Source organism: Nanorana parkeri, unplaced genomic scaffold, assembly GCF_000935625.1.
Source record: "Nanorana parkeri isolate BGI_ZX_2015 unplaced genomic scaffold, ASM93562v1 scaffold190, whole genome shotgun sequence".
Lineage (NCBI taxonomy): Eukaryota > Metazoa > Chordata > Amphibia > Anura > Dicroglossidae > Nanorana > Nanorana parkeri.
The window spans coordinates 596,459-621,192 of record NW_017306458.1 but is presented as its reverse complement, the minus strand read 5'-3'; the positions used below and the strand labels follow the sequence as shown (position 1 = coordinate 621,192).

General features: G+C 42.3%; 1 protein-coding gene across 1 annotated transcript in view; it reads left to right on the top strand.

Annotated features, from left to right (window-relative positions):
• The window catches only part of NBR1 (NBR1, autophagy cargo receptor), a 62,010-nt gene that overhangs the window by 19,867 nt on the left and 17,409 nt on the right, over positions 1–24,734 (top strand). The window contains exons 6-16 of the mRNA XM_018555260.1: positions 335–538; positions 3,475–3,549; positions 9,675–9,883; positions 10,582–10,731; positions 10,816–11,004; positions 11,905–12,064; positions 13,489–13,776; positions 13,917–14,048; positions 20,577–20,652; positions 20,754–20,846; positions 24,024–24,182. Of these exons, the coding sequence (XP_018410762.1) occupies positions 335–538; positions 3,475–3,549; positions 9,675–9,883; positions 10,582–10,731; positions 10,816–11,004; positions 11,905–12,064; positions 13,489–13,776; positions 13,917–14,048; positions 20,577–20,652; positions 20,754–20,846; positions 24,024–24,182 (1,735 nt within the window). The remainder of the gene's footprint in view (positions 1–334; positions 539–3,474; positions 3,550–9,674; positions 9,884–10,581; positions 10,732–10,815; positions 11,005–11,904; positions 12,065–13,488; positions 13,777–13,916; positions 14,049–20,576; positions 20,653–20,753; positions 20,847–24,023; positions 24,183–24,734) is intronic.

Below are 24,734 nucleotides of genomic sequence, written 5' to 3'. Positions count from 1 at the left end.
CCCCCCCCAGCGTCGGTCAGTCAGTACTACTAAGCCCCCTCCCCCACCTTCCCTTTACCTCCAGCAGCTGTGCTCCACTGCTGCTGGGTTAAAGAAAGTTCAGTCAATGTAAAAAAAACCTTCCTGCGCGCACACGGGCTCAGGAAGGTACCAAGTGCACAGGGGGGGCCGGGACCTTAAAAACTAAACTACACTACACTGCAAATGTATTAATTGGTTATATTTAGTGAATGGTTCAGCAAATAGTGTTTCTATTTGAATGATGACCTACATTACAACAGAATTTTTTTAAGTTGTGTGCATGACATGTGCTTAATATGTCTTCCTATATTAGATTGCAGTAAAGCAGGGAGGAATCCTTCAGATGATTGTGTATGATAAGAATCAACCGTCTCAGACCACCCAGTCTGTTAAGACATCAGTGCCAGGAACCGCCACTGCAGTCTGGGCTGGCAGAAGATCCCTGGGAGAGTATACCTTGGTACCTAGGTCAGCAGAACCGGAAAGGCAAAGTGAAGAAACCTCTACAGTGATAATGGTAATTACAAAATGATGTTAATTCATGTTGTTCTATTTATGAAGAGGTCACAAGGGCATTCGCCCTGCGAATGTTTGAGCATTCGTTCTGTGCGAATATATGCCAAAACAAATGTTCTTTTACGCTTTTTACAAGCCGCCGTCTAGTATCCATAATGTAGTATTATATTGGGGGGAAAAACCGAAAGAACGTTAGTTTTGGCATATATCTGCACAGAACGAACATTTACAGATATTTGCCCTGCGAATTGTTTATGAATAGAATGTTTACAGTGGCTTCATGTAAAATATGTAGCTTAAAATTTAAATTGCTATTTATTTCCTACACATAAGCACAATATTCTTATTTACTTAAAAATGGAGTGGGGTTCACTGTGTATTGTGTTTGGCCTGGGTTGCATAAGTGTGAAGTTATTCAGGTTTCTGCAAGGATGCAAAATAGGAAAAAGGTGGAAAACTGATTTTTTGAAGTTCAGCTTTCAAACCACATTGGTTTTATCTCCGAAGAAAGCAAGTCAAAAACATCCAGGACATGGTGGCGATATTTTTCCTCTAAAAAAAAATAAAAATAATATCCTTTAACCGCCTCGCGGCCGGCTGTTGTAAAAAAATGGGCTTGCTAGATCTGAGCGGGCGTATTTAAACAACCCGTCAGCCACGCCCACTTGCGCATGCCGCGAGCGGGAACCTGCGGATCGCTTGTATAAGCTGTCGGTGTGTGAGCCCAGCCCCCCCTTCCGCTGGTCCCAGGCTCCGCTGTTCCCGCCGGTGCGAGCATGGTGGCTCTGTGACGGGATCAGAGGGAGGTCGGTACACGAGCTCCCTCCATCCCCTCTCAGGTGTCAGAATGCGCAAGTGATGTATATTACATCACGTCCGCATTCTGCTGTCACTTATCAGTGATGATATATTTATACATGTTGCCTCTAAACTAATTTCCAAACGAAATAAGGCCAGATTTACTAACCTTTTCATCACATGTGTGCTTTCCCATCACCTTCAGTAGTTTGGTTAACTTTGTACTCTCTCCAAATTCTGGATTCCCTACTTAGACTATAGTATCCAAAACGTGATATAAGGGCAGTGCACTACTTGAATCAACTTTTTATGTTGTCATTACCTTTATATTCCCTAAGATCTTATTTGTGTATCAAACACAAATAAGATCTTGGGGAATATAAGCTAATGACAATGTCTGGTATTAGGTGAAGTATGTCTGGTATTAGGTGAAGCTTTTTAGCTTACTGTTCGCTGGCATTCCCAAGTCCTTCTCTGCATCTCTTTTTCCCCACTGTAGTCTATTCAATGTACAGGGACTTCTGCATTAGCTAGGCCTGAGCACTGTGACATGACTTGGGGGGTGATGTCACCACTGATGTCACCACTGACCTAAATGGTCAAGGTGACAGGGTCTCTTTAGTGTTTGGACACTAGGGATGCACTGATACCAGTAACAATATGAGCCTCTGGAGACATCAGGCCGGTACCCCGGAGCAGCACAAAGTATGCTTCATATTATTCTGCATTGCTGTATAATGTATTGCTGGGATTTGTAGTCCTGTATAGCCGGTATCTATGAAGCAAATAAAGAATACTATCGCTCTGTTTCTGAGTAAAGATAATTTTCATATCTCTTGAGTTGGATCTGTGACCACCTGATCCATTGAGATAATATGGCTAGTGTAGGCTAACACTAGAAGTTTGGCTTTGACCCTGGGGTGGGTTTGAAGAGGCTTAATGCAACGCTGTGAATCCCACAACCCAAGTACATAGTCCGTGATGGACTATAATCTCAATACAAACTAGTAAACTAAATGCGAGATTGTAGTCCATCGCGGGAGTGAGCTTGGAGTGGCTACTTTACAACACACACAGGGACCATCGGGAACAAAAGTAGCCCCCCTCCAGGAGGAAGGACAGTGTCAGCACCAATTCAGAGATGATTTGAGGATACACAAATAAACCACATTTTTGCTACCAGTTAATTGAATGCATTTTTAAGATTTAACCCCTGAGTTTGGTGTCACTTTAAGTTACTGGTTGGTCATTGCCTGTGCCCTCCTGGAGCAGATATTTGTCACCCTCATCAGTCAGGTGGGAGTGCAGTGCTAATAAATGTAGGTTAACAAATATATCTTGTATTAATCTGGCCCTTAAAGTTACATAGTTACATAGTATTTGAGGTTGAATAAAGACATTAGTCCATCAAGTCCAACCTATTAGGATCTCATTCTAGGAGTACCTGTACCCCTGTATATTACGGTCCTTTAAGAAATTGTCCAAAAGTTTCTTGAACAATTCCACATTATTTGCTGAAATCACCGCCTGTGGCAGTGAGTTCCAGACCCTAACTGATCTTACTATGAAGAACCCCCTTCGCCCCTTGTGCTGGAATTTTTTTTCCACCAATTTTAGGTGATGGCCTCTAGTTCAAAAGTGACATTAAACTGATTACAGTAAGGCACATATTACAGTATTGTTTTATGTTAAAAAATCTGAGGGTTTAATGTCACTTTAATCAGCCAATTCCTGCTGGAACCACCCGACTCCATAAAAATCAAGTCAGGTGGTAAATTTTCGGCCAATCAGATGCAGTCACTGTTTGGGTAATTAGACAGCCGCAGGTGCTGACTGTCTGAATACAATAGCCAGCAATACAAAAGCCAGCAGAGAAGATTCCTCCATCCGTGCTGTGAATGGAAATAAGGAATCGATTGATTTTCTTTGTTTATCCCCACAGGGCTGAACAAGAGAAATGTAGACGTGTACGACTAACTTTATTTAGCTGTCTCATACAACTTTATCCAAATTTTTCAAATGTATTGGCTCCTATGCAGGTCCACACACCTTTCCATTTGTCTCCAGTTCTCTTTACATTCAGATTGTAAGATATGTGTAGCCAGTCCTCCTGTAAAAATAAGTATTTTGGTTTTACAGGAACAGAGCACAGCCACTGTGGATGTTGGACCCTCTCAGTTTCCCCCGGAATGGTTCATCAGATACATGGACAGAGTAAGCGATACAAAGGTTGATTTTTATTTGAATAGTGATGATGTCAGCACACAGATTTGTAATTTTTTTTTTTTTTTTTTACATTAATCATTTGGAAAGGTTACATGATGTGTACTTTTCCATGAGCTAAAAATAAAGACCTAGCCCTGCGTGCTTGTCACAAGGCATGCATGCTTCATATTCCACCATGGAATGCAGTATTTTCAGTGTACAGGAGAGCAGAGCCGACCCAGCTGTAAGTAGTGTGTGTATAAAGTCACTCGCACTCCAATAGAATTTCAAGGCAAAAGCGGTTTATTGACTCGATTGCTATCACATTGCTTTATATTGCCATATAATGTGATAGCAATCGAGTCAGTAAACCGTTTTTGACTTGAAATTCTATTGGAGTGCGAGTGACTTTATACATATACTTATCTTGGATTGCAGAGGCATCTGCAGTCACTTTGGCACTCACCCGAATCTAAGGGTATTATTCGGTCAGGAGTGCGATGGGTACACTGGATTCCAGCTGTAAGTAGATATTTGAGGAACGTCACCAGCACACCAGATTTGATTTGTAATAGTTTAACCCATGCACAAGGGTGACCTACTTACAGCTGGAACAAAAAAGGAAGATACTTGCTGCACTCCCTACCAGGATTCCCATATAGATATCCAAACGGGTGCTCGAAATAACCGCTGATGGCGCCGCCACATGTAGATATTTGAGGAGCGTCACCAGCACACCAGATTATTTACTGCATCAAATGTTCATTTATTGTCGTCTGCCGTCTCTTGGTTGCAAGCACTTTCGGGGCCACGCAGGGTCTCCTTCATCAGGCTCAGAGAAGGCAGAACACAGATAACCAAACAACATTTATATAGACATACCAACATTTCACGATTAGTATGCCTATGGATGCATTTAAAGTTCTTTAAGGAGACATGGAACAGATAGGAAAAGTTGATATCGACATGAAAGCATAAACAACACATGACCTTTGGATAATGTTGTAAAGAGCAAGGTGACCTAGAAGTGGAGGAAATTATGTCTATATGAATGTTGTTTGGTTATCTGTGTACTGTCTTCTCTGAGCCTGATGAAGGGCAACCTGCGTGACCCCGAAAGCGCTTGCAACCAAGAGACGGCAGACGACAATAAATGAACATTTGATGCAGTAAATAATCTGGTGTGCTGGTGACCGTTCCTCAAATATCTACATGTGGCGGCGCCTTTCGCGGTTATTTCGAGCGCCCGCTTGCATATCTATATGGGAATCCTGGTAAGCAGTGCAGCAAGTATCTTCCTTTTTTGTTCCAGCTGTAAGTAGGTCACCCTTGTGCATGGGTTAAACTAGTACAAATCAAAGGAAAGTTTTCTTGTGGGCAGCTTGTAATCCACCGGGCATAAAAGGGCCACTTTTCACAAGGATAACTCTTCTTCTATTTTAGGTGGGCGACCCAGCAGCATGGTTAAGACGTACTCCAGGATTATTTTTTTTGTTAACCCTTGAGGTGAAGCTACCCCGCACTGTAATGGTTAAGTGCTTGTTTTTGTCCAGGTGCTAAAATAATAAAGATATACTCATCCCCCTCCCTGCAGCATTGTAATCTTCTTCAGCGTCCTCACATCTATACACAGTGTATAGACGTTTTTGATTTACAGGACCTTTTAAACCGCTGCAGAGGAGGGGGAGAGACGTTGGGAGGGACCGGTCTAAGAAGAAGCCAGCTCGGAGCTTTGGCTGGGTATAACTTTTGGTTTTTATTTAACCTAGACACAAACAACCAACCCCGCGCTGCAATGGTTAATTACAAAATTTTTCCGGGAGTTCTTCTGTAAAGGGCTCCAGATAAAATAAATCCAATTGTATGTTTATGGTTCTTACATTGAAGGAAAAGATGTCTGTGTTTTATGGTACGATTGGTTTTTAGCCTATGGATGCATTTAATGTTCTTTAGGAAGACAGGGAACAGATAGGAAAAGTTGACATCGACATGAAAGCATAAACAACACATGACCTTTGGATAATGTTGTAAAGAGCAAAGTGACCTAGAAGTGGAGGAAATCATGTCTCCCTGCTGGATTTCTCAGCTGAAAGCAGACCCGTCATTCAAAATGATTCACGTTTAAAGCACATACTGGAAGCAGGCTCCCAGTTATCCAGCACCCATGTTGATGGGTAGGTGGCGGATAACTGTTGTTTCTGGTTGCTTGAGAGTTCCAATAAACCACACGTCCCGCCCCCCTCCTCGCGGCCCCACTCACCTGCCAGCTAGCTTCTGCAGCCGACAGGTGACTGTAAGCAGCCGGAAGCAGGAGCCACACTGCTATTGACTGTTTCAAATTGCAATAGTCAATAGCAGGCTGGTTATTGAAACCCTGCCACTGAGCAGAGGAGCGGACCTGAGAGAGAAATTTCCCTCTCAGGTACGCTCCACTGTCTGCTCAGTGCCAGCCTGCTATTGCAATTTGAAATAGCTAATAGCTGGCTGGCTATTTCTCCCCATTGTTTACATTCTGCTGCCGACTGCGCAATCTAGCCGCCTACCAGCAGCAAAATGTAAACAAAAAATTTAGTTAGCAATTAAATAATTGTAGTTGCTAACTAAATTTTTTTAGTGTGCACCAAGCAACTGACAATTTTTTGTTATGTGCATCAAGCCACAAGCTTCCTTATGCCGGTTGCTTGGATGCCGGATAATGGGCAGTTTACTGTATTTAGTTTCAAATTTAGTATTCAAATACAATCAATGAAATACACTTCCAAAATATTGTATTTTTCTTATCATAATATGCCCTTCTTTGTTTGGACATCCTAGACCAGTGGTGGCTAACGTTTTTGAGCCCGAGTGGCCAAACTGCGACGCAAAATCAATTTATTTATCTCAAAGTGCCAACACTTAAAATAAGTCTGGTATTGAATTTTAGTTTGGGCAGTGAGGTTTAAAAAACATTCAGCATCACTGCCTTCGGCAGTATAGGGAAACACACATATTATAACATTTGAACATTTAATTTTTTCATTATTTGTTATTTTTTACTTTTGTATCCCTTTTTTAACTTTTATCTTCATATTTTACTTTTTTTTAATATATTTTTTATTATTTTTTACTGTGTATCACTTTTTTTTCATTATTTCTTATTGTTTACGTATTGTTTTCAAATACATTTTTTTGTAAAACTTTTTTTTCACTTTATTGCAATCACTCGGGATCTAACAAGCCCGTGTGATCGCATTTGGAGGTGATAGGTTCTCTTTATTGAACCTGTTACTCCTAAAACAGGAGTTTTAGCACAGCATTGTGCTTGCTCTCCTGTGACAGCTGAGATGGGATGGCTGTGAGTGCAGCGAGCCTGTCTCAGTGTTTCCCACTGTCCATCCTGAACTTTGCCGTGGTCCCCCAGAAAAACAAGGGACCCCAAAAATCAGGGAGGGGAGGGAGGTGGCCTGTGGGGAGAGAGGCAGCCAGAGGTGGGGGGCTATGCAGGGCAGGGGGGCAACCAGCAGGCTTATTACAAGTGATCTTGGGGGTATCGCCAGGATCACTTGTACTAAAACACGGCTTCCCTGCTGGACATTTTAGCCTTGTTTCCCTGAAGCAGGGCTAAATGTAGAAAAAAAGCGTAGACACATGCATGGACACATGCAGTTCCGGTGCCCGGAACTGCATGTGTCGGGCGATAGGAAGTTGACACCTCTGCCTAAGCTCGCATGCCCTCTCTGGCACACGTGCCATAGGTTCGCCATGGCTGTCCCAGAACATGGTGTGGGTCTAGATTTAGATTTTTGTAGTTACAACTTGACGTGGTTGTTCTATGTTTTTCTCTTTGTTAGTATCATGTGACTTCAATAATATCTCTAATCATTGAGATTGAAAGGAACCCGTTGAAGTAGTTTGGCCATATGATATCATTCACATATTGTATCCACTTGGAGACTGTTGTCTGAGCGTTTCCAGGTGCGTCTAATGGTACGAGGCCTCAGAACAAACCTAAAACACATTGGAAGGTTTAAGTCACACCTCAGAAATCACATATTTATTTACTGGTTTATCCTGCCAGTAGATCCATTGTGTTTCCACTGCCTGTAATAGAATGACAAGGCTGTTTGTGCTGCAAGAACATTGCACAGCAGTATTGTCACCTTGTGGACAGAGTAGTCTTAGATGGAAGTGTCACTTAAAATCTGCTTTGTTAATGCCATCATCAGACCTCAACACATGTCATTATCAATGTTTGCCGATAGATTCCTAAAGCTGAAGTTTAATCTGCTTATATTTTTATTTTGCCTTCTCTGGTTCTTCCATGCCCCCTCATCAACAGGCTAATCATATTTTTAAATAAAACCTTTCTGTTTTTATATATATAATTGTAGACACAGTAAGGTCTTCAGTGGTTCTCTGTGCTCCTCTATGCAATGCAGGCAGATCACAGCTGGCGGGAGGGGCCAGAAGGGTGCCGCAAATATATTTCTGGAAACCTCACAGCACCCTGCCAAAGTACCGCTCTCAAGACCACACCCCCTCCCCTTTGTCCTCCTGCTAGCAGTGGGCTGGCTCTTGGGAGCAGTTATGCAAATATCAAAATGCTTTAATGGGATGTTGTCAGTCTGGAGGAGCGGGTGGCCCTAGGCAGACTACATTTGCATGCACTGGGTAAGGCCCACATATGATGATCAGTCATGGGGGTAATGGAATCCAGTGAATAAAAGAGACAGGCCAGGCACCATTAGACTGGGGAAGAAAGAGCTCGGCATCCTCAAGTCAGGGAATGAGGTGGGCTCAGTCTGACTTGCTGCAGCTTGTAATATGCACTGTGAGAAGTTCACATTGTGCAGTGAAATCAGAATAAGCAATTTCAGGACATAAGCGAGGCAGGTACAACGGTGCAGGAGTGAACGCAAGGCTGAAGATTAGCTTTAAAGTCTAGTCAGGCTAAGAGAATTCTGGGTTGCATCCTCAGTCCACTTCCCCATATTTTCCACTTCCACAGCGTTTTCAGGATGTGTGAGTGACGGTGAGATGTAAGAAAGCATTTATTAGAAAAAAAGAGCACCCAATTGTCTACCATTATAGTTTGCCTAAAACAAGAGCAGGCAGCAGGGAAGAGGTCCGCATAGTCAGTAGTGTTGTAGATTACAATATAGTTGTAGTAGCAATAATAATAATGGCCATAAAGATATTTTATACTGTGGCAAAATTATTTAATGCTTTTGCACACACTTACTCTCTTACCCTAATACAAACTTTTTAAAACATTTTTTTTTTTTGAACTACAAACCTTACCTTATCTGTTGAGGAGTAACTTGGGACTTTTTGTCTGCATCAGGCGTACAGAGTTAATTTCAGTCTGTAGCAGAAGTTCAGATCCTGAGGTCTGACTTCAACCCTTCTATACTGGAAACTTTAGTTTTCCTAACAGCCTCCCTAATGGGGCCCCCCTCCTTCCCCAGCCCCATAGCAGTTATATGGGCTGCTATGGTTTCTGTTATGCCACTTGTTTCGTAGAGTATTTTTCTTCCAACTTCATAATTCTTGTATTTTATGTAAGGCAAGCTGAAAAAGATCCTTTCTTCACTGGTATGATTTTAGAAAAATTGGGCAGTGACCAAATGAAGCAACAGTACAGAGATGCTCTATAGCAGGGGTGCCCATTAGGTAGATCGTAATAGCTCTCAAAGCTGATACTGGTAGATCACGAAGGGTGTGAATGGTGGCCCATTCACACCCTTCGACAGAGGAGAGACAGCCAGGAAAGAGAGAGGGGAGAGAGCAAAGAGAGACAGCAAAGAGAGAGAGCGAGGGAGGTTTTTTTTTTTCGTTGGTAGATCTCATGCAGCTCGTCATTTGCAAAGTAGATCTCAACACAAACTCATAATTATTGACAATTTTAACTCCTTTCTGCAGGATCATGCATGTAGCTTGGCTAGATCCTGTATATGCAGTATGAGGCTACATAGGTAAACCACAGACCTGTGCCTGACTATTATGTCTGGGAATGCCAGGTTGTAGCAAATAGTGACTAATTTGATTCATGTTCATTAATCACGAGTGTTCTTTTTTTCAGCTGAAATTAAAATACTTTAAAATATTGCTTTAGTGAAATATTTAACATGTTTTAACTTTCTCCTTCTATCCAGTTCAAGGAGCAAATCATACATGAAACAGTAGTCAAGGTAACAGAAGTAATGAAGGACAGGCCGTCACAGAGCCTGGACTGGATGTCAGACAGCAGTTCCTCTTCAGCTCCAGAACCAGAGCAGACAAGTTCTCTGGGTTCTCTGTATGACTGGCTTTTGGCCTGTAGTAATTGCAAAAAGCGGATACTGGGCATACGTTACCAGTGTAGGTAAGAACAGTCATTTGTGTAACATGGTTAGTGAGTAGAAGGGATCATCCTTCCAGCAGATTATATGGAACAGTGCCTTCCATATAGTGTGAATACACTTAGTTTATATTAAAGTGTATGTATAGCCAACACTTTTTTCAGTTTTAGATGAGAAGGGTTAGAACTAGGGATGCACCATTATCGATATATACTTTTCTGTATCGAGTACGGCACCTCGGCACCGATACTAGTATTGGTATCGGTGTATCCCTAGTTAGAACTCTTGTCAAGTTTGTATTGTTGTCCCTACTTCTGAGTCTTCACCGGAGTGTCACTATTTGTCCTGGTGACCATTGTCACTGAAACAAAAAAAAAATGTTGCAATTGTCAAGAAGTGAGGGTAAATCTTTCAATGAGCACACCTGTTCCGGTGACAGCTGAATTCTCCTCACTTTAGAGATACTTCCTCTACCACTTCCTGTTGCATCTCCATCCAGGAGAGGATGTGAAAGGAAATTTCTCCAATGGAGTGCAGATGTAAAAACAATTTAAAACACGGAATTTTACCATTCCAAAACAAAAAAAGAGCTGGTTTTGCACTATAATCTTTGTTTTGTTAGATTTATGGAGATTTCTGTTACCATCCACATACAGACATCATTGGTTTTTTTTGAGTTAAATAAATAAATATATTAATGTTACCATTTACTCCTTAACAGCACTTGCCCATCATTCAGCATCTGTGAACCCTGTGAGGCTGGCGGATGTGACCATGATCCCAACCACCTGTTTTTAAAAATGAGGAGACCATTGGAACCCAGTGCAGAAGAACCGCATCCTCCTCTTACCTTCTGCATGGATCATGTCAAGTATGTCAAGTTTGTCTTTTGACTAGTTTAACAATGCAGTTAGGTGTTCACGTGCAGTCGGTATAAAATCATTTTCTGTCACAGATTACAGAAACAAATGCACAAGACATTCCTGAAAGCAGAGAAGCAACGCCTGCGAGCAGAGAAAAGACAGCGCAAAGCAGAGATGAAGGAGTTGGAGAAGCAACTGAAACTCCATCGTAGTGTCCATCGTTGGCATTCCTTAGACTCCCCAAACCCACCAGCAGAGGACTCTCCAAACAATCCTCTTGTGTAAGAACTAAACTGGCTCTTTAGTGATATATTTCCTGTTTAGACAATAACTTGCCTAATACTGTATACTGAAAGTCCTTATTGATCACAGTGATCAGTCTTTTCAAAACTGACATTTCTGATTTGTGGTATTGCTGAAACACATGCAGGCTTCTCTGACAGTACATCTCAAGGACTCACCTCAGTAGGAAGAAATACAAAGCCAATTAAAGATGTCACTCACTGGCAATGCATTGTTCTTTAAGCAGAATAAACAAAAATAGAAGTAATGATAGTCATGGCCTTGAAGGGGCTTCACCCGTATATGGGAGCACTATTAGACTGGGTTTTTTTTTTAAAAATGACACACTTGTATAAACTCATTATAGATAGGTACCCATTATTTTCTCTGAAAAATGTCAGAGTGTCCACATTTTTGCATAGTTATAATTAAAGCGACAGATTAACTTTTATTGAAGTTTACTAAAAAGTGAAGTTGCCCTTTAGACTTAACGTGTGAGTAAATAAAAAACTGAGCTATTGGCAGAAAGTTTCAAGCAGCATGAGCCATGTGCTTTACCTCTCATCTCAGAAATGCCCATAGCCTCCCAACGTTGATACCTAAAGAGTAACTTTGTACTAAATATTTACCTTTCTGGATCCCATACATTTTTTACACTTCATAGTAGGTCTGAGAACTAGCCAGCTCATCTTCCACATATTCCTAGTTGACCATCACTCTGATGGCCAGTCTTTCTGCCCAATAAGAGCAAAGGAGAAAGGGTGAGCCAACTTGTATTATTTCCAGGAAGTGCAGAAACTGTTATGTTACATCAGTCTGGGATACACCCAAGATGCTCGAGGGGTCATTTTACTACCTTTGTGCTACTGACAGGTTTATTTTAATCTTCCTTTTTGTAGAATTCCCATGGAACCTTGCCCCCAATTCATCCCTACACTTAGTGCTGTGTTTGTGGATGAGAATTTGCCTGATGGGACTCATCTGCAGCCTGGAACCAGGTTCATCAAACACTGGAGGATGAGGAACACCGGGAATGTGAAATGGAACATGGACACAAAGGTAAAATGCATTTCCCATCTGTTAGCATTATTCTGAAAGAAAGATTTCCTGTGTGAGTTATTGCAGCCCCAGAAAGTAAAGGGGATAAGGGTAGGCCCATACACAGCACACATAGCACTGAGCATGCAGGGCTCACCAAAGATATAACATACACAGCAGCAAAGTCAAGTACGTATTCCAGCTTTTTTTTAAATAAATTCTTTATGGCTATTTCAATATTATAGAAAAACAAACAATACAGATAATAGTCGTACAGATCATACACAAGGCATTTCAGGAAAGTTCCCAAAGATTAGACAGGGAACATGGGATAAGCACCTAGCAAAGTCAATCTCATGTCATTTCAATGATAGCGTGTAATTCCAGCTTTTTTAACTAGGTGCTTTGGGCTCAAATGTTTTATCTTAGTGACAGGTTCACCTTAATTGGTTGTCTGCTAACAAATGTATATACATTGACCATCTTGTAGGACATCCAGACCACCCATCCCCCTGTACTGGTGGTATACAGATAATAAATATGTACATCAATCGCAAGACCATTTACTGTATATATTGTTTTCTTTTCCTGTCTTTGGACTTTTCCCAAGTTAAGGGTGCCACCGTTGTCCGACACTTTCCGGTGTCAGAGCGTTCCCTGCTGTGCTGTGGATTCACCTGCTGACTGATTTGTCATGCAGTTGGTGGATGAAACCACAGAGCGCAGCGGGTGACCTACTGTCTAAAGCTGGCTACACACCTATAGATGTTCTATGGTCAGATGGAAAAAGTGCAACAGATTCCTCCATCTACGCTAAACTGTGTGGCTAGAGGAATCTCCCGCTGGGCCAAGCTTCAGTATCTTGCTAGTCGCCCCCGCTGCAGAAAGTAAGAGAAAAAAATCCCTACAAAGGAAGGGGATTCCTCTCTTAGGCAGCTGTTACTTGGACTGGTATATCCATTGAAAGATTTATCCGCACCCAACTCATCCAAATTCTGGTCTGATCCTTCTCTGCTGTGTCTCAGAATAAATTGGGTTTCCATACTCTTTAATATGCTGTGTAAGCATTACCGTGTTTCTGTGAAATTCTGGAGGACATGACCGATGGCTTGATGTTCCAACTACTTGCCTGGAAATCTTTTCCTGTCAAAACATAATAAAAAACGTCTTTAAGACATGCAAACTAGATGTTATTCTTGCATGGCTAAACAAGATGAATAAGCCAATTATACAGTTTTATATTTAGGATTTTATTGGTTGCCATAGTTCAAAATTGCCCATAGATTTATTTATTTTTTGCCATAAATATACAGTCTCATTAAACATCTCCCCCTTAATATCATTATTTCATACAAATCATAATGCTCTGGCCTACCCAATAGCTTTATACGCCTGTCAGCTGTTTTGTTACTCATGACCTCATTTGTGCATTCCTCCTTCTCCAGTTAAATTTCATGTGGGGGAATCTGACATTAGCATCCTCATCCCGAAAAGATGCTCCTGTACCATCCTTGCTTCCTGGTCAAGTGGGTGTTCTGTCAGTTGAATTCGTAGCACCAGCACTGGAGGGAACCTACACCTCACACTGGAGGCTTGCACATAAGTGCGAACAGTTTGGACCTCGGATCTGGTGTAGCATCACAGTGGATTCTCTTCCTTGTACTGATAACCTTGATGATCTGGAGAAAGAGATATCTTCCATCAAGATCAGTAGACCGAAAGATCAGGAAGAGGTGAGTGCAGGAAGCACTCCATGAGGATGGAGATGCAGTGGTTATCTGATTTAAAATGTGATATTTATTGGAATGTGATGCCAGTATAATGTTTATAATATTTAATCATTTGATCCTATATAATTATTTGTAATGGGCAGGAGGAATACAGTGCTCCCCAGATCACAGGATGTCCAGATAACGAGTCCCTAACCACAACTTCCAGTCACTTGAGCAGCACACACGGTGACAGGGAAATATACATCCCTTCTGTTGATCTTCTTACTGCTCAGGTAAGCTTCATATTTGTTATTTACATTTTATTTTCTGGTGTACATAAAATATCACAATATTCTTACCCCTCCTTATTGTAACTTACATTGGTCCACTCTGATTTACTCTTTTCTTCCTATTGCTTACATTTGCTCAGTGCTCATAATAAATCACTGAGGTAGTACATTGAGGAAAACAGTAAGGGGACATTTATCAAATCTGGAGCCATTGCCCATAGTAACCAATCAGCTTCTCTCTTTAATTTTCAAAGCTTAACTGAACAAACTGATGAGAGAAGCTGATTGGTTGCAATGGGTGACTGCTCCAGATTCCGGCTGCTCCAGTTTTGATCAATTCTCCTCAGTATATTTACTATTTTGTCATGTTTCAACACGTTGCATCGGTGAGGGTAAATGGAGGAAACAATTAGAAATAATAGCTTTGGTCACAGAAATAAACTGCATTAAAGAGGAAGGGTAGGAGTGTGAAAGGCCACAAAAACGTACAAATATCTGGGGGAAAATCGCCCTATGGATTTCACGTGAGCAGAAGCTGACAGGGTCATATGACCAGCAGCAGCAGCTCTAAGTTGTATCTTGTAATGTCAGGATATTATGACTGTATGAACTTTCCTGAAGACTGCAGATGCATGCCATTAGTTCACTTCCAATGCAGACATGCCTTTTTCTGCTAAGTGCTTTTTTCTTGCTTTTTATACTCCTGTCCACCTCCTAAAATTTGGGAAACTAAAACTAACTTTAAAAGGTTCAATTTTTAAGGGCTGATTCACACCAAATATGTTGGGGCTGCGCTGGCTGTTTTTTACAGGGCAGCCCCAATGCAAGACCAGACAATTTGCATGGTCACAGATGGGCAGTGGACAGCAGACCACAATGCAGTACAAGCGCATTGCACCGTGCTGTGCCCATAGAACTTAATAACATTTCATTAAAGTTATAGCCAAAAAAAAAATACAGTGCATTGCATCGGGATCAACACTGTGACTGCTAACACACATGTTGTAGTGCAGCTGCTGGTGGGAATCCAGCCTAAATCTGCCTGATTCACCATATGGTCTGCATAGCACAACCTGTTTATATATGGTCCTCTTATCACCATCCCAGATCACATTTGCTGAGGCCTCTGTTGAATGCCCCTTCCTTGGAAGTTAGATTTTTTTCAGAGAGAACATGTTGTGCTGGTCAGCAGAGAGGCACTGTGGTCTAGCAGTCAAGGGTTCAATCCCTATAAGTAACTGCCATTCTCAAACTCTCAGCTTTTGTTTTTAGCAATTTATTATGGACCATTAGGAATATGTGTGTCCTACAGACTTGTTTTCAAATCATACCCCATCCATCTGTCTCTCAGTGGGAGGGTGCATTGGACTTGTAACAGACCTGTCACATGACTGACTGTGTTGGGACTACATTTCCCATCATCCTTGTTCATGTCAGCATATAATGTGATACCTAAATGCTTGTATTAAACTCACAAAACAGTTTTAAGTGCCAAATCATTTTTATTCAGGAAATTTGAGCAGAAAACATTCTCTGAAATCTTTTTTTAATCTTCAGTTGTGCTTTTAACTGATTTTGTGGGGATAACTACATTGGGTATCCATTAGCCTTTGGTGTAATGGCTTCAATATAAAATTGTCCCACTAACCATAAGTAGAGGACTCTTGAAGAATGAGTGTTGCACAGACATGGCCCATACGGGTAAAATGTACATGCTATGTAAATGAGTGAAATAAGTGTCTTCTGCCTTTTAAATAATTACATAGGGTGTCATATAAAAAGGGTTTCAAAGAAAAGCAACCGTTCAGATTGCTTAATTTAATTTAACTCTGAACTGGAAAACTGGCAGTAAGAAGCCGGTTCTGTGGGCAACAAAAAAACGTTTCCTTTTAGCACAATTTGTATGCATTAGGTCTACATTGAACGACATAGGTATGTGGTATCGTGACCTTCTAATGTGTTCAGTATAACGCACAACAGACATCTAGTGCAACATGACCAACGACCTTTGATCTAATGTACCTAACTCCAGGAACATTATACAAAAACACAGTACTAAAAGATAAGTGTGCACAGCAGATACTATATTAAATCTACTATGTTTGTGCTGCTAATGCTTTCTTATACTTGTGGCACAACCCGGCTGCCTCTTCACGATAAACAATAAAGTTTACATATATATCAATAACTTTGTAGCACTCCCAGTTATAAGAATAACCTTTCTAATTGCCCCTTTAATGTCTAATCCTTCGTAACCCACAGAGTGAATCACTGAACTATATCCCCATCCCCATCTCCAAACATCAGTGAGAAGCCCACTTCACAGAGAAATCTTCATATTTTCTTTTCAGATATCCAACTCCAGTGCACACACAATCCCTCCACCTCAAAGTGAAAACACACTCACCCTTTATATTACCATCTATCACTCCTGCATAACATAGTAGATTCTTCTGATTTATAAACTCCTTTTTCAATATAAAACCTTCCAGATTTCTCTTCGCCATTTATCATTCCCAGTAAAATATTAAATAAAATGTTGATGATACTTTCAATTTAATGAAAGCTTAAAACGGGTAGGTATCCCTGGTGGGGTGAAGATCCACCTGAGCATGAAGGAGGTCAAAGATCACCAGGGTGTAGTTTTTTTTTGTTTTTGTTTTTTTTTTCTTCTAAGGAGATAATCTAGCAAGGCCCCATTAATAAGTAAGGAAGATTTGAAAAAACTTAGACAATCCACTGTCTGGCCAAAAAAAGTCATACACTCTACTATTTTATTCGACTGCCTTTAGCTTTGACAAGGGCACGCATTCGCCGTGGCATCATTTCAATAGGCTTATGCAATGTCACAACATTTATTTCCGTCCAGAGTTGCATTCATTTTTTCACCAAAATCTTATAGTAATGATGGGAGAGTCGGACCACTGTGTAAAGTCTTCTCCAGCAATCCATGTGTGAAAATGATGTCTCATGCTCCATGAACCATTCTTTCACAATTTGAGCCCGATGAATCCTGGCATTGTCATCTTGGAATATGCCTGTGCCATCAGGAGTGTGTAACATACAGGGTGCAGGGGTCTGGAGAGTGTAACATGCAGGGTGCAGGGTCTGGAGAGTGTAACATACAGGGTGCAGGGCCTGGAGAGTGTGTAACATACAGGGTGCAGGGATCAGGAGTGTGTAACATACAGGGTGCAGGGGTCTGGAGAGGGTAACATGCAGGGTCTGGAGAGTGTAACATGCAGGGTGCAGGGGTCTGGAGAGGGTAACATGCAGGGTCTGGAGAGTGTAACATGCAGGGTGCAGGGGTCTGGAGAGGGTAACATGCAGGGTCTGGAGAGTGTAACATGCAGGGTGCAGGGGTCTGGAGAGGGTAACATGCAGGGTCTGGAGAGTGTAACATGCAGGGTGCAGGGGTCTGGAGAGGGTAACATGCAGGGTCTGGAGAGTGTAACATGCAGGGTGCAGGGGTCTGGAGAGGGTAACATGCAGGGTCTGGAGAGTGTAACATGCAGGGTGCAGGGGTCTGGAGAGGGTAACATGCAGGGTCTGGAGAGTGTAACATGCAGGGTGCAGGGGTCTGGAGAGGGTAACATGCAGGGTCTGGAGAGTGTAACATGCAGGGTGCAGGGGTCTGGAGAGGGTAACATGCAGGGTCTGGAGAGTGTAACATGCAGGGTGCAGGGGTCTGGAGAGGGTAACATGCAGGGTCTGGAGAGTGTAACATGCAGGGTGCAGGGGTCTGGAGAGGGTAACATGCAGGGTCTGGAGAGTGTAACATGCAGGGTGCAGGGGTCTGGAGAGGGTAACATGCAGGGTCTGGAGAGTGTAACATGCAGGGTGCAGGGGTCTGGAGAGGGTAACATGCAGGGTCTGGAGAGTGTAACATGCAGGGTGCAGGGGTCTGGAGAGGGTAACATGCAGGGTCTGGAGAGTGTAACATGCAGGGTGCAGGGGTCTGGAGAGGGTAACATGCAGGGTCTGGAGAGTGTAACATGCAGGGTGCAGGGGTCTGGAGAGGGTAACATGCAGGGTCTGGAGAGTGTAACATGCAGGGTGCAGGGGTCTGGAGAGGGTAACATGCAGGGTCTGGAGAGTGTAACATGCAGGGTGCAGGGGTCTGGAGAGGGTAACATGCAGGGTCTGGAGAGTGTAACATGCAGGGTGCAGGGGTCTGGAGAGGGTAACATGCAGGGTCTGGAGAGTGTAACATGCAGGGTGCAGGGGTCTGGAGAGGGTAACATGCAGGGTCTGGAGAGTGTAACATGCAGGGTGCAGGGGTCTGGAGAGGGTAACATGCAGGGTCTGGAGAGTGTAACATGCAGGGTGCAGGGGTCTGGAGAGGGTAACATGCAGGGTCTGGAGAGTGTAACATGCAGGGTGCAGGGGTCTGGAGAGGGTAACATGCAGGGTCTGGAGAGTGTAACATGCAGGGTGCAGGGGTCTGGAGAGGGTAACATGCAGGGTCTGGAGAGTGTAACATGCAGGGTGCAGGGGTCTGGAGAGGGTAACATGCAGGGTCTGGAGAGTGTAACATGCAGGGTGCAGGGGTCTGGAGAGGGTAACATGCAGGGTCTGGAGAGTGTAACATGCAGGGTGCAGGGGTCTGGAGAGGGTAACATGCAGGGTCTGGAGAGTGTAACATGCAGGGTGCAGGGGTCTGGAGAGGGTAACATGCAGGGTCTGGAGAGTGTAACATGCAGGGTGCAGGGGTCTGGAGAGGGTAACATGCAGGGTCTGGAGAGTGTAACATGCAGGGTGCAGGGGTCTGGAGAGGGTAACATGCAGGGTCTGGAGAGTGTAACATGCAGGGTGCAGGGGTCTGGAGAGGGTAACATGCAGGGTCTGGAGAGTGTAACATGCAGGGTGCAGGGGTCTGGAGTGTGTAACATACAGGGTGCAGGGATCAGCAGTGTGTAACATAAAGGGTGCAGGGTCTGGAGTGTGTAACGTAAAGGGTGCAAGTTTCAGTACAGATTAAAGGAGAACTATGAGGTGAGTGCTTTTCACTCACCTCATAGTTCTAGCCGACCTGTGACAATGAGAGTGTCACAGGTCGGCTCAGTAGATCGGGAAGTGAGCGAACACATACCGGCGTTCGCTCACTTCTCGATCCTGTCACGGCTCTCTGCCGTGACAGGGGAGGGGCTGGATTCCCCCCTCCCCGTTCCGATCCTCCAGCGCTGACAGGCGGAACGGACGGGGGTAGGGGGCAGGTACAGCTGGCTCTGCCTCTAGATAGGCAGAGCCAGCTGTCACTCATGCAGCTGGGCGGATCCAGACATAATTGTCGGGATTCACTTCAGCTGCGGCGTCTCAGTATACCGCAAGCTGTAGCTTGCGGTATACTGCGGCGTCTCAGTATACCGCGAGCCGTAGCTCGCGGTAAACTGAGCTTAGGGTGACGGGAGGATGCTAGTTTGTGTCATCCCGTTACCCAAAGGAGAACTATGGGGAAAAGCCCTAACCCCATAGTTCTCCTTTAAGTAACGTACAAAATACAAAGGCAGGAGGGAGTATTGGACAGGGTGGTGGGGTTAGCAGTGAAAGTAACATTTATACACCTTAGTGCACAGCACCTCCTATGAATCATTCCATCTCCTTTATTTCGAAGCACAACAGTACCCCCTATGAGGCATTTTGAACAGATAGGTGAAACCCCATAGTAACTTACCACTAAACGAGTGGGATATTTAATGAAATTTGATGCTTTTCTGTATAGTGCTGGCATGCTGTAGGAGCATGTGAGTTGATTATATGTGATGCTTTTAAGCTTTTATTACATTGTAAGTTTGACACTATTGGCGTTTTATTCACATTGTAATGAGAATGATATATGGTGGTGACAACTCCTAGAAGTTTTTTTTTTTTTTATTTTATTGAAAAGATTGTGCATATGATCATGTAGAATCTGCTATGGAACCCATGAATGTGGGTTTTTTTCAGTATGAGATTGTGTGTGCACGGAAGCTGGATTATTTGAGAATAAAATACAAAAAAATGTTTCTGAAAAGTGAACTCTTCACTGCAATATTTAGAGATAGGGCTATTGTTCATGGATTTACTTTGTGCATTATGTAAGATTATATTATTAAGACATTACAGCAGATAATGTAATTTCCTTAAACAGCGTTCTTCAGTTGCATTGTAAGGAAACTTGTCATCACCAAAAGATAATTAAACTACAACAGAGGTGTATTACAAGCATCTGCCGCCAACAATCTGTAATACAAATCTGTTTTATCTTAGAAAACTAGGATTTGTCCCATACCATCCCGTCTGCTGAATGTCACTCTTGATCAGAGGGATCATTAGCGATGTGTTAAAGGCAGGAGTGGGCAGACAGTTTCCATGGAAATGATCAATACACTCGGTTTTCACTGCTCCATCATGCAAACCACATGCAAAGCTGAAGCAAAACATGTGCTTTACAAAGCCAAAATGTGTTTTTAAACCTGGAAATAGGTACCTAAATGTATTTGATAAAGTTGACTTCATAAGCAGTTCATTTATCTCTGTTCCTCTGTTCAGGATTTGTTGTCATTTGAATTGCTGGATATAAATATTGTCCAAGAACTGGAGCGTGTTCCTCACAATACACCTGTAGGTGAGTCTCTACAAACTGTCAACTTACTCTGTAAGTATGTGAATTGTAACAGTTTAACTTTTTTTTCATGGGATATACCTTAATAGTATGTTTCTCTGTAGATATGACACCCTGTATGTCTCCTCTGCCACATGATGGACCTTTAATTGAGAAGCCAGGATTGGGCCAAATAAAAGAGGAGAGTGATGGTGCTGGTGAGTAAGTCATTAAGATATCATTTGCAGTTTACATGATTTATAAACCTTGATGCATGATCCTTTCAAGGACCTGTTATCAGCCACGAAGAGTTGTGCCAGAACTAATATGCCAATAATCTGCTTATGTATGGGCACATGACTAATTCACCTTTTTGTTACCTGGGGGTAAAATAATTCTAAAGAATAACCATATCCACCTTTTTAAATGTGGCTATTGCATGCCAGGTTTAGCATAGGTACCGAAAATTCAGAATGTTCCGATGTTGTTGTACAGTATGTGTAATAATCTAAGTTGGTTAAAGTTAAGGGGTTTCGCTTTGTATTTTACTGCTCAATTGGTATAGAGTCAAATAAAGGTGTTGTGTTTAAACACTTGGTTAGCCCAGGGCTTAACAATTCCAGGTCAATGGGGTGCAACTGTGACTTTCCTTATGGGCTGCTTGCTGTGGGAAGAGACTAAAACTAATGCAGGCACATCTCTCCATTAGAGTCTCCGAGGGATATAAGAAGCTGATGGTTTACTGAAATATCAGTTCTGGGTTTGGGGTGGAGTTAACCCTAAACTTACAGACCCTTTTGTTTTAAATTTGCATAGGAGGTCAACTAAGAAGGTACCTTTAAGTGGAATACTTAGACATTTGGTTAAACTAATACTTTTGTCAGCGCTCCATGTTAACAGGACCAATTTAATAAAAAGTGAGAATGTTTAGCCCGCCAATTTTATCTAAAGTAATTTTTTTATTTAAATGCCCATTTCTTTTTTGTCCATTGAGAGACAGCCCCTCCATATAACCCCTCCTCTATCCAGCACGTATGAGTATTTAGCTAGTGGCAATGGTCATCTTTTCTTCAGTTCTGCTGAGAAAAATCTAACCAAATTTTGCTTGCCTTTTTTCTTTTTTATTGCATTCTTCTTCAATATTGCTCACTATATCACTGCTTGAGCTGGTGTCTATATAGCAACTATCAAGATCTGCATTTCCTGTGGACCCCACTGCACTGGACATTGCAGGGCTAGCCTGAACTTTGACCTTTGGGCCATGGGCTCTGCATTGTGGCAGTTTCTAGACCTGCGTATTCTGTGTTAATTACAGAGCACTTTCCACGTCCAGGCACAGGTTTGAACCTGTCTCTGGAGATTCACTTTGTGAGTAAGGCTGGGCCGGACTAAAACATCGGGAGCTACCTAAATATTTGCACCGCTGAGTGCCTTTCTAATTTCCCAATACATCCACTTTTACCGCAGAAATGGGTAACTCTGAGACATGGATTTCTTTAATCTGCTAGGTTAATTGTTGCACATGTGTGCTCTGTACTCTTTCCTGCCAGTCACCATAGAGTGAGCACCATCCCGGTGCTACTCCTGCTTTTAAAAGCACCAGAGAGAGCTCCTGTCTGCTCCTACTGCTTGCCTACAGTGACCTGGTTACCTTCTTCTGGCCCTCATCAGCACCAGCTGCCTGGATTTGTAAGTACCTGAGGCCTTGAAAAATGGATTGTCCCCAAATTATAGAAATCCCTAGTTCGGAGCTGTGTCAGTAAACAGGTAAAAAGATATATAATTTATCAAATTGAATATTTAATCGTAGAAAAAACTTTAACAATACATCCACAACAAAACATTTAAAAACAATTAAAAAACTTCCCTTGGATAAACAGTGGTTAAAGAATCATGGATGATCTGCAGACCAACTGATGTGGCATGAAAGATTAGAGCAGATACATACAATGTAATTCATGTACGGATACAAAGTATTCCAAGTTACTCACAGCTCATGTAGCTCAGGGAGCTCTGGGAGAGACAGGCCTGCTAGAGTCCCACAGCGCTGAATGATTTAATTTGCTTCAATAAGCGTATCCAGTAGTAGTAGTTAGGATCCAGAGATAGGGATATGTTAATAGGGCTGAAAGATTGAAGCGCCCATCCCTTTTTTCCCTTGCTTGGGACTCTCACTAGCCCTCGGGCTTGAATTTCAAATTTGAGAGCTATCCCAAAAGCACTTCCATATATGTGTGTGCGGCCGCACAGTAACAAAGCTGAAAGGTAGATGCAGGTGCAGGAGTCTCGACCGTGAGAAGTTTCCAGGTGCCGTATTGGATCCACAGGCTGTGTAAATAGCGCAAACTGTCGTCCGGTCGTTTTTTCTCTCAATCTCTGCTGGGTTGATGTGACATCCGATGCAGCTAGACTCAGACCATATCCCAGCTGGCTGCGCTCCGCCTCCGCACTTAGAAGCCCAGCTTCTGCTTCTGCCGAGACTAATGTGCGGGATGAGCTTTGGTGAGTGTCCAGGAAAGTTGTAAGCACACGTTACCCTGACGCGTTTCCTCCCCACACAGGGGCTTCCTCAGAGGGGCGTGTGCTTTGAGTCTTGCATGGATGCATTAAATAGCCGATTAATTAGCTCATTAATCGGCTATTTAATGCATCCATGCAAGACTCAAAGCACACGCCCCTCTGAGGAAGCCCCTGTGTGGGGAGGAAACGCGTCAAGGTAACGTGTGCTAACAACTTCCCTTGACACTCACCAAAGCTCACTCACCAAAGATATATAAATTATATATCTTTTTACCTGTTTACTGACACAGCTCCGAACTAGGGATTTCTATAATTTGAGGACAATCCATTTTTCGAATAGTTTTGTTGAAACCCCGGGGACTGGTATACTATATATTAATATTGCTTTGGCGTAACTCCATTATGTTCCCTTTTCTTTTCTGCATACCTGAGGCCTTGCTAGCAGCATGCTTGAAAGCCAAGCCATGGGTGGAGTGCAAGCTGTCTGACCCCGCTGCTTAACAATGACCGTACGGATTGAAAGGGGACCAAGTGCATTGTGCACTAGATCCCCGGAGGGGGTTAAAAATGATACTTCTTCTTTAAGCCTTCTTGATTGGACAAGTGAGGATGGAGTAACTCCCGTACATGCAACTTCATCCCAGTAGAAAATCATGCCAGGACAGTACACTAAAATGCACATGTGTGGCTCAGTGTATACTTAGAAAAAAAATCTTGACTGCCGGGGAGAAACATTTATGGCCGAATCTCTTAAGTCATAAAAAATCTACCTTTCAGCATTTTTTAAAATCACTTCAGTTCTTTTTTTTTAAGATAACCAGTCAGCGTGAGTTTATCTTCTGTATTACCTTACAAAAATATATTTACCCAAACAGTGAAAAAGTCCAAGGAAGATGTGGAGGGTAGCACCACTCAGGAAGAAGCAGAAGAGGACATCAGTGGGACTCAGTTTGTATGTGAAACGGTTATGAGGAGTTTGACTCTAGACGCAGCTCCAGACTACAATCCACCTCAAAGGAAGAATTCTCCTCCTAGTGAGTAAAATCATTCTATTTGTAGTAAACCACTATCACTGCGTGAAAGAATAAGTAAATCAATCCTTGCTCAAAGATTGCACAGCCAGTTTATAAGTTAAAACCATTTTTGATTAAGATAAAACATCAAGTTGTTCACATAGTGTGTATGTATGTATGTATGTATGTATATATCGTATACATAACAATAAGAACAAATACAAATCCTATTACATTTCTTTTATATCATTTCTACTTTTAATTTCTTTGCTAATTTTATTTCTGGTATAAAAGCACTCGGTGAACACAGTAAGGAGCTTATTTATAAAAGTGCGGTTTTTACTCGCCTCACTCTGTTAGTCTCTGCAAGGTTACTCCATACCACATTTTTCAGCAACCTTATAAAATACCTAGGAGATTAGAAAGAGATTTTGCGGCGCTAAATCCCCCTCTGTATTTATAACTAAATGAATCAAGTGACTTTCATATACTGTGAACAATACAAACTTCAAATATTTTATTTTTATTTATTTTTTTAATTGTATTTATATATATTTTAATTTTTTTTATGAA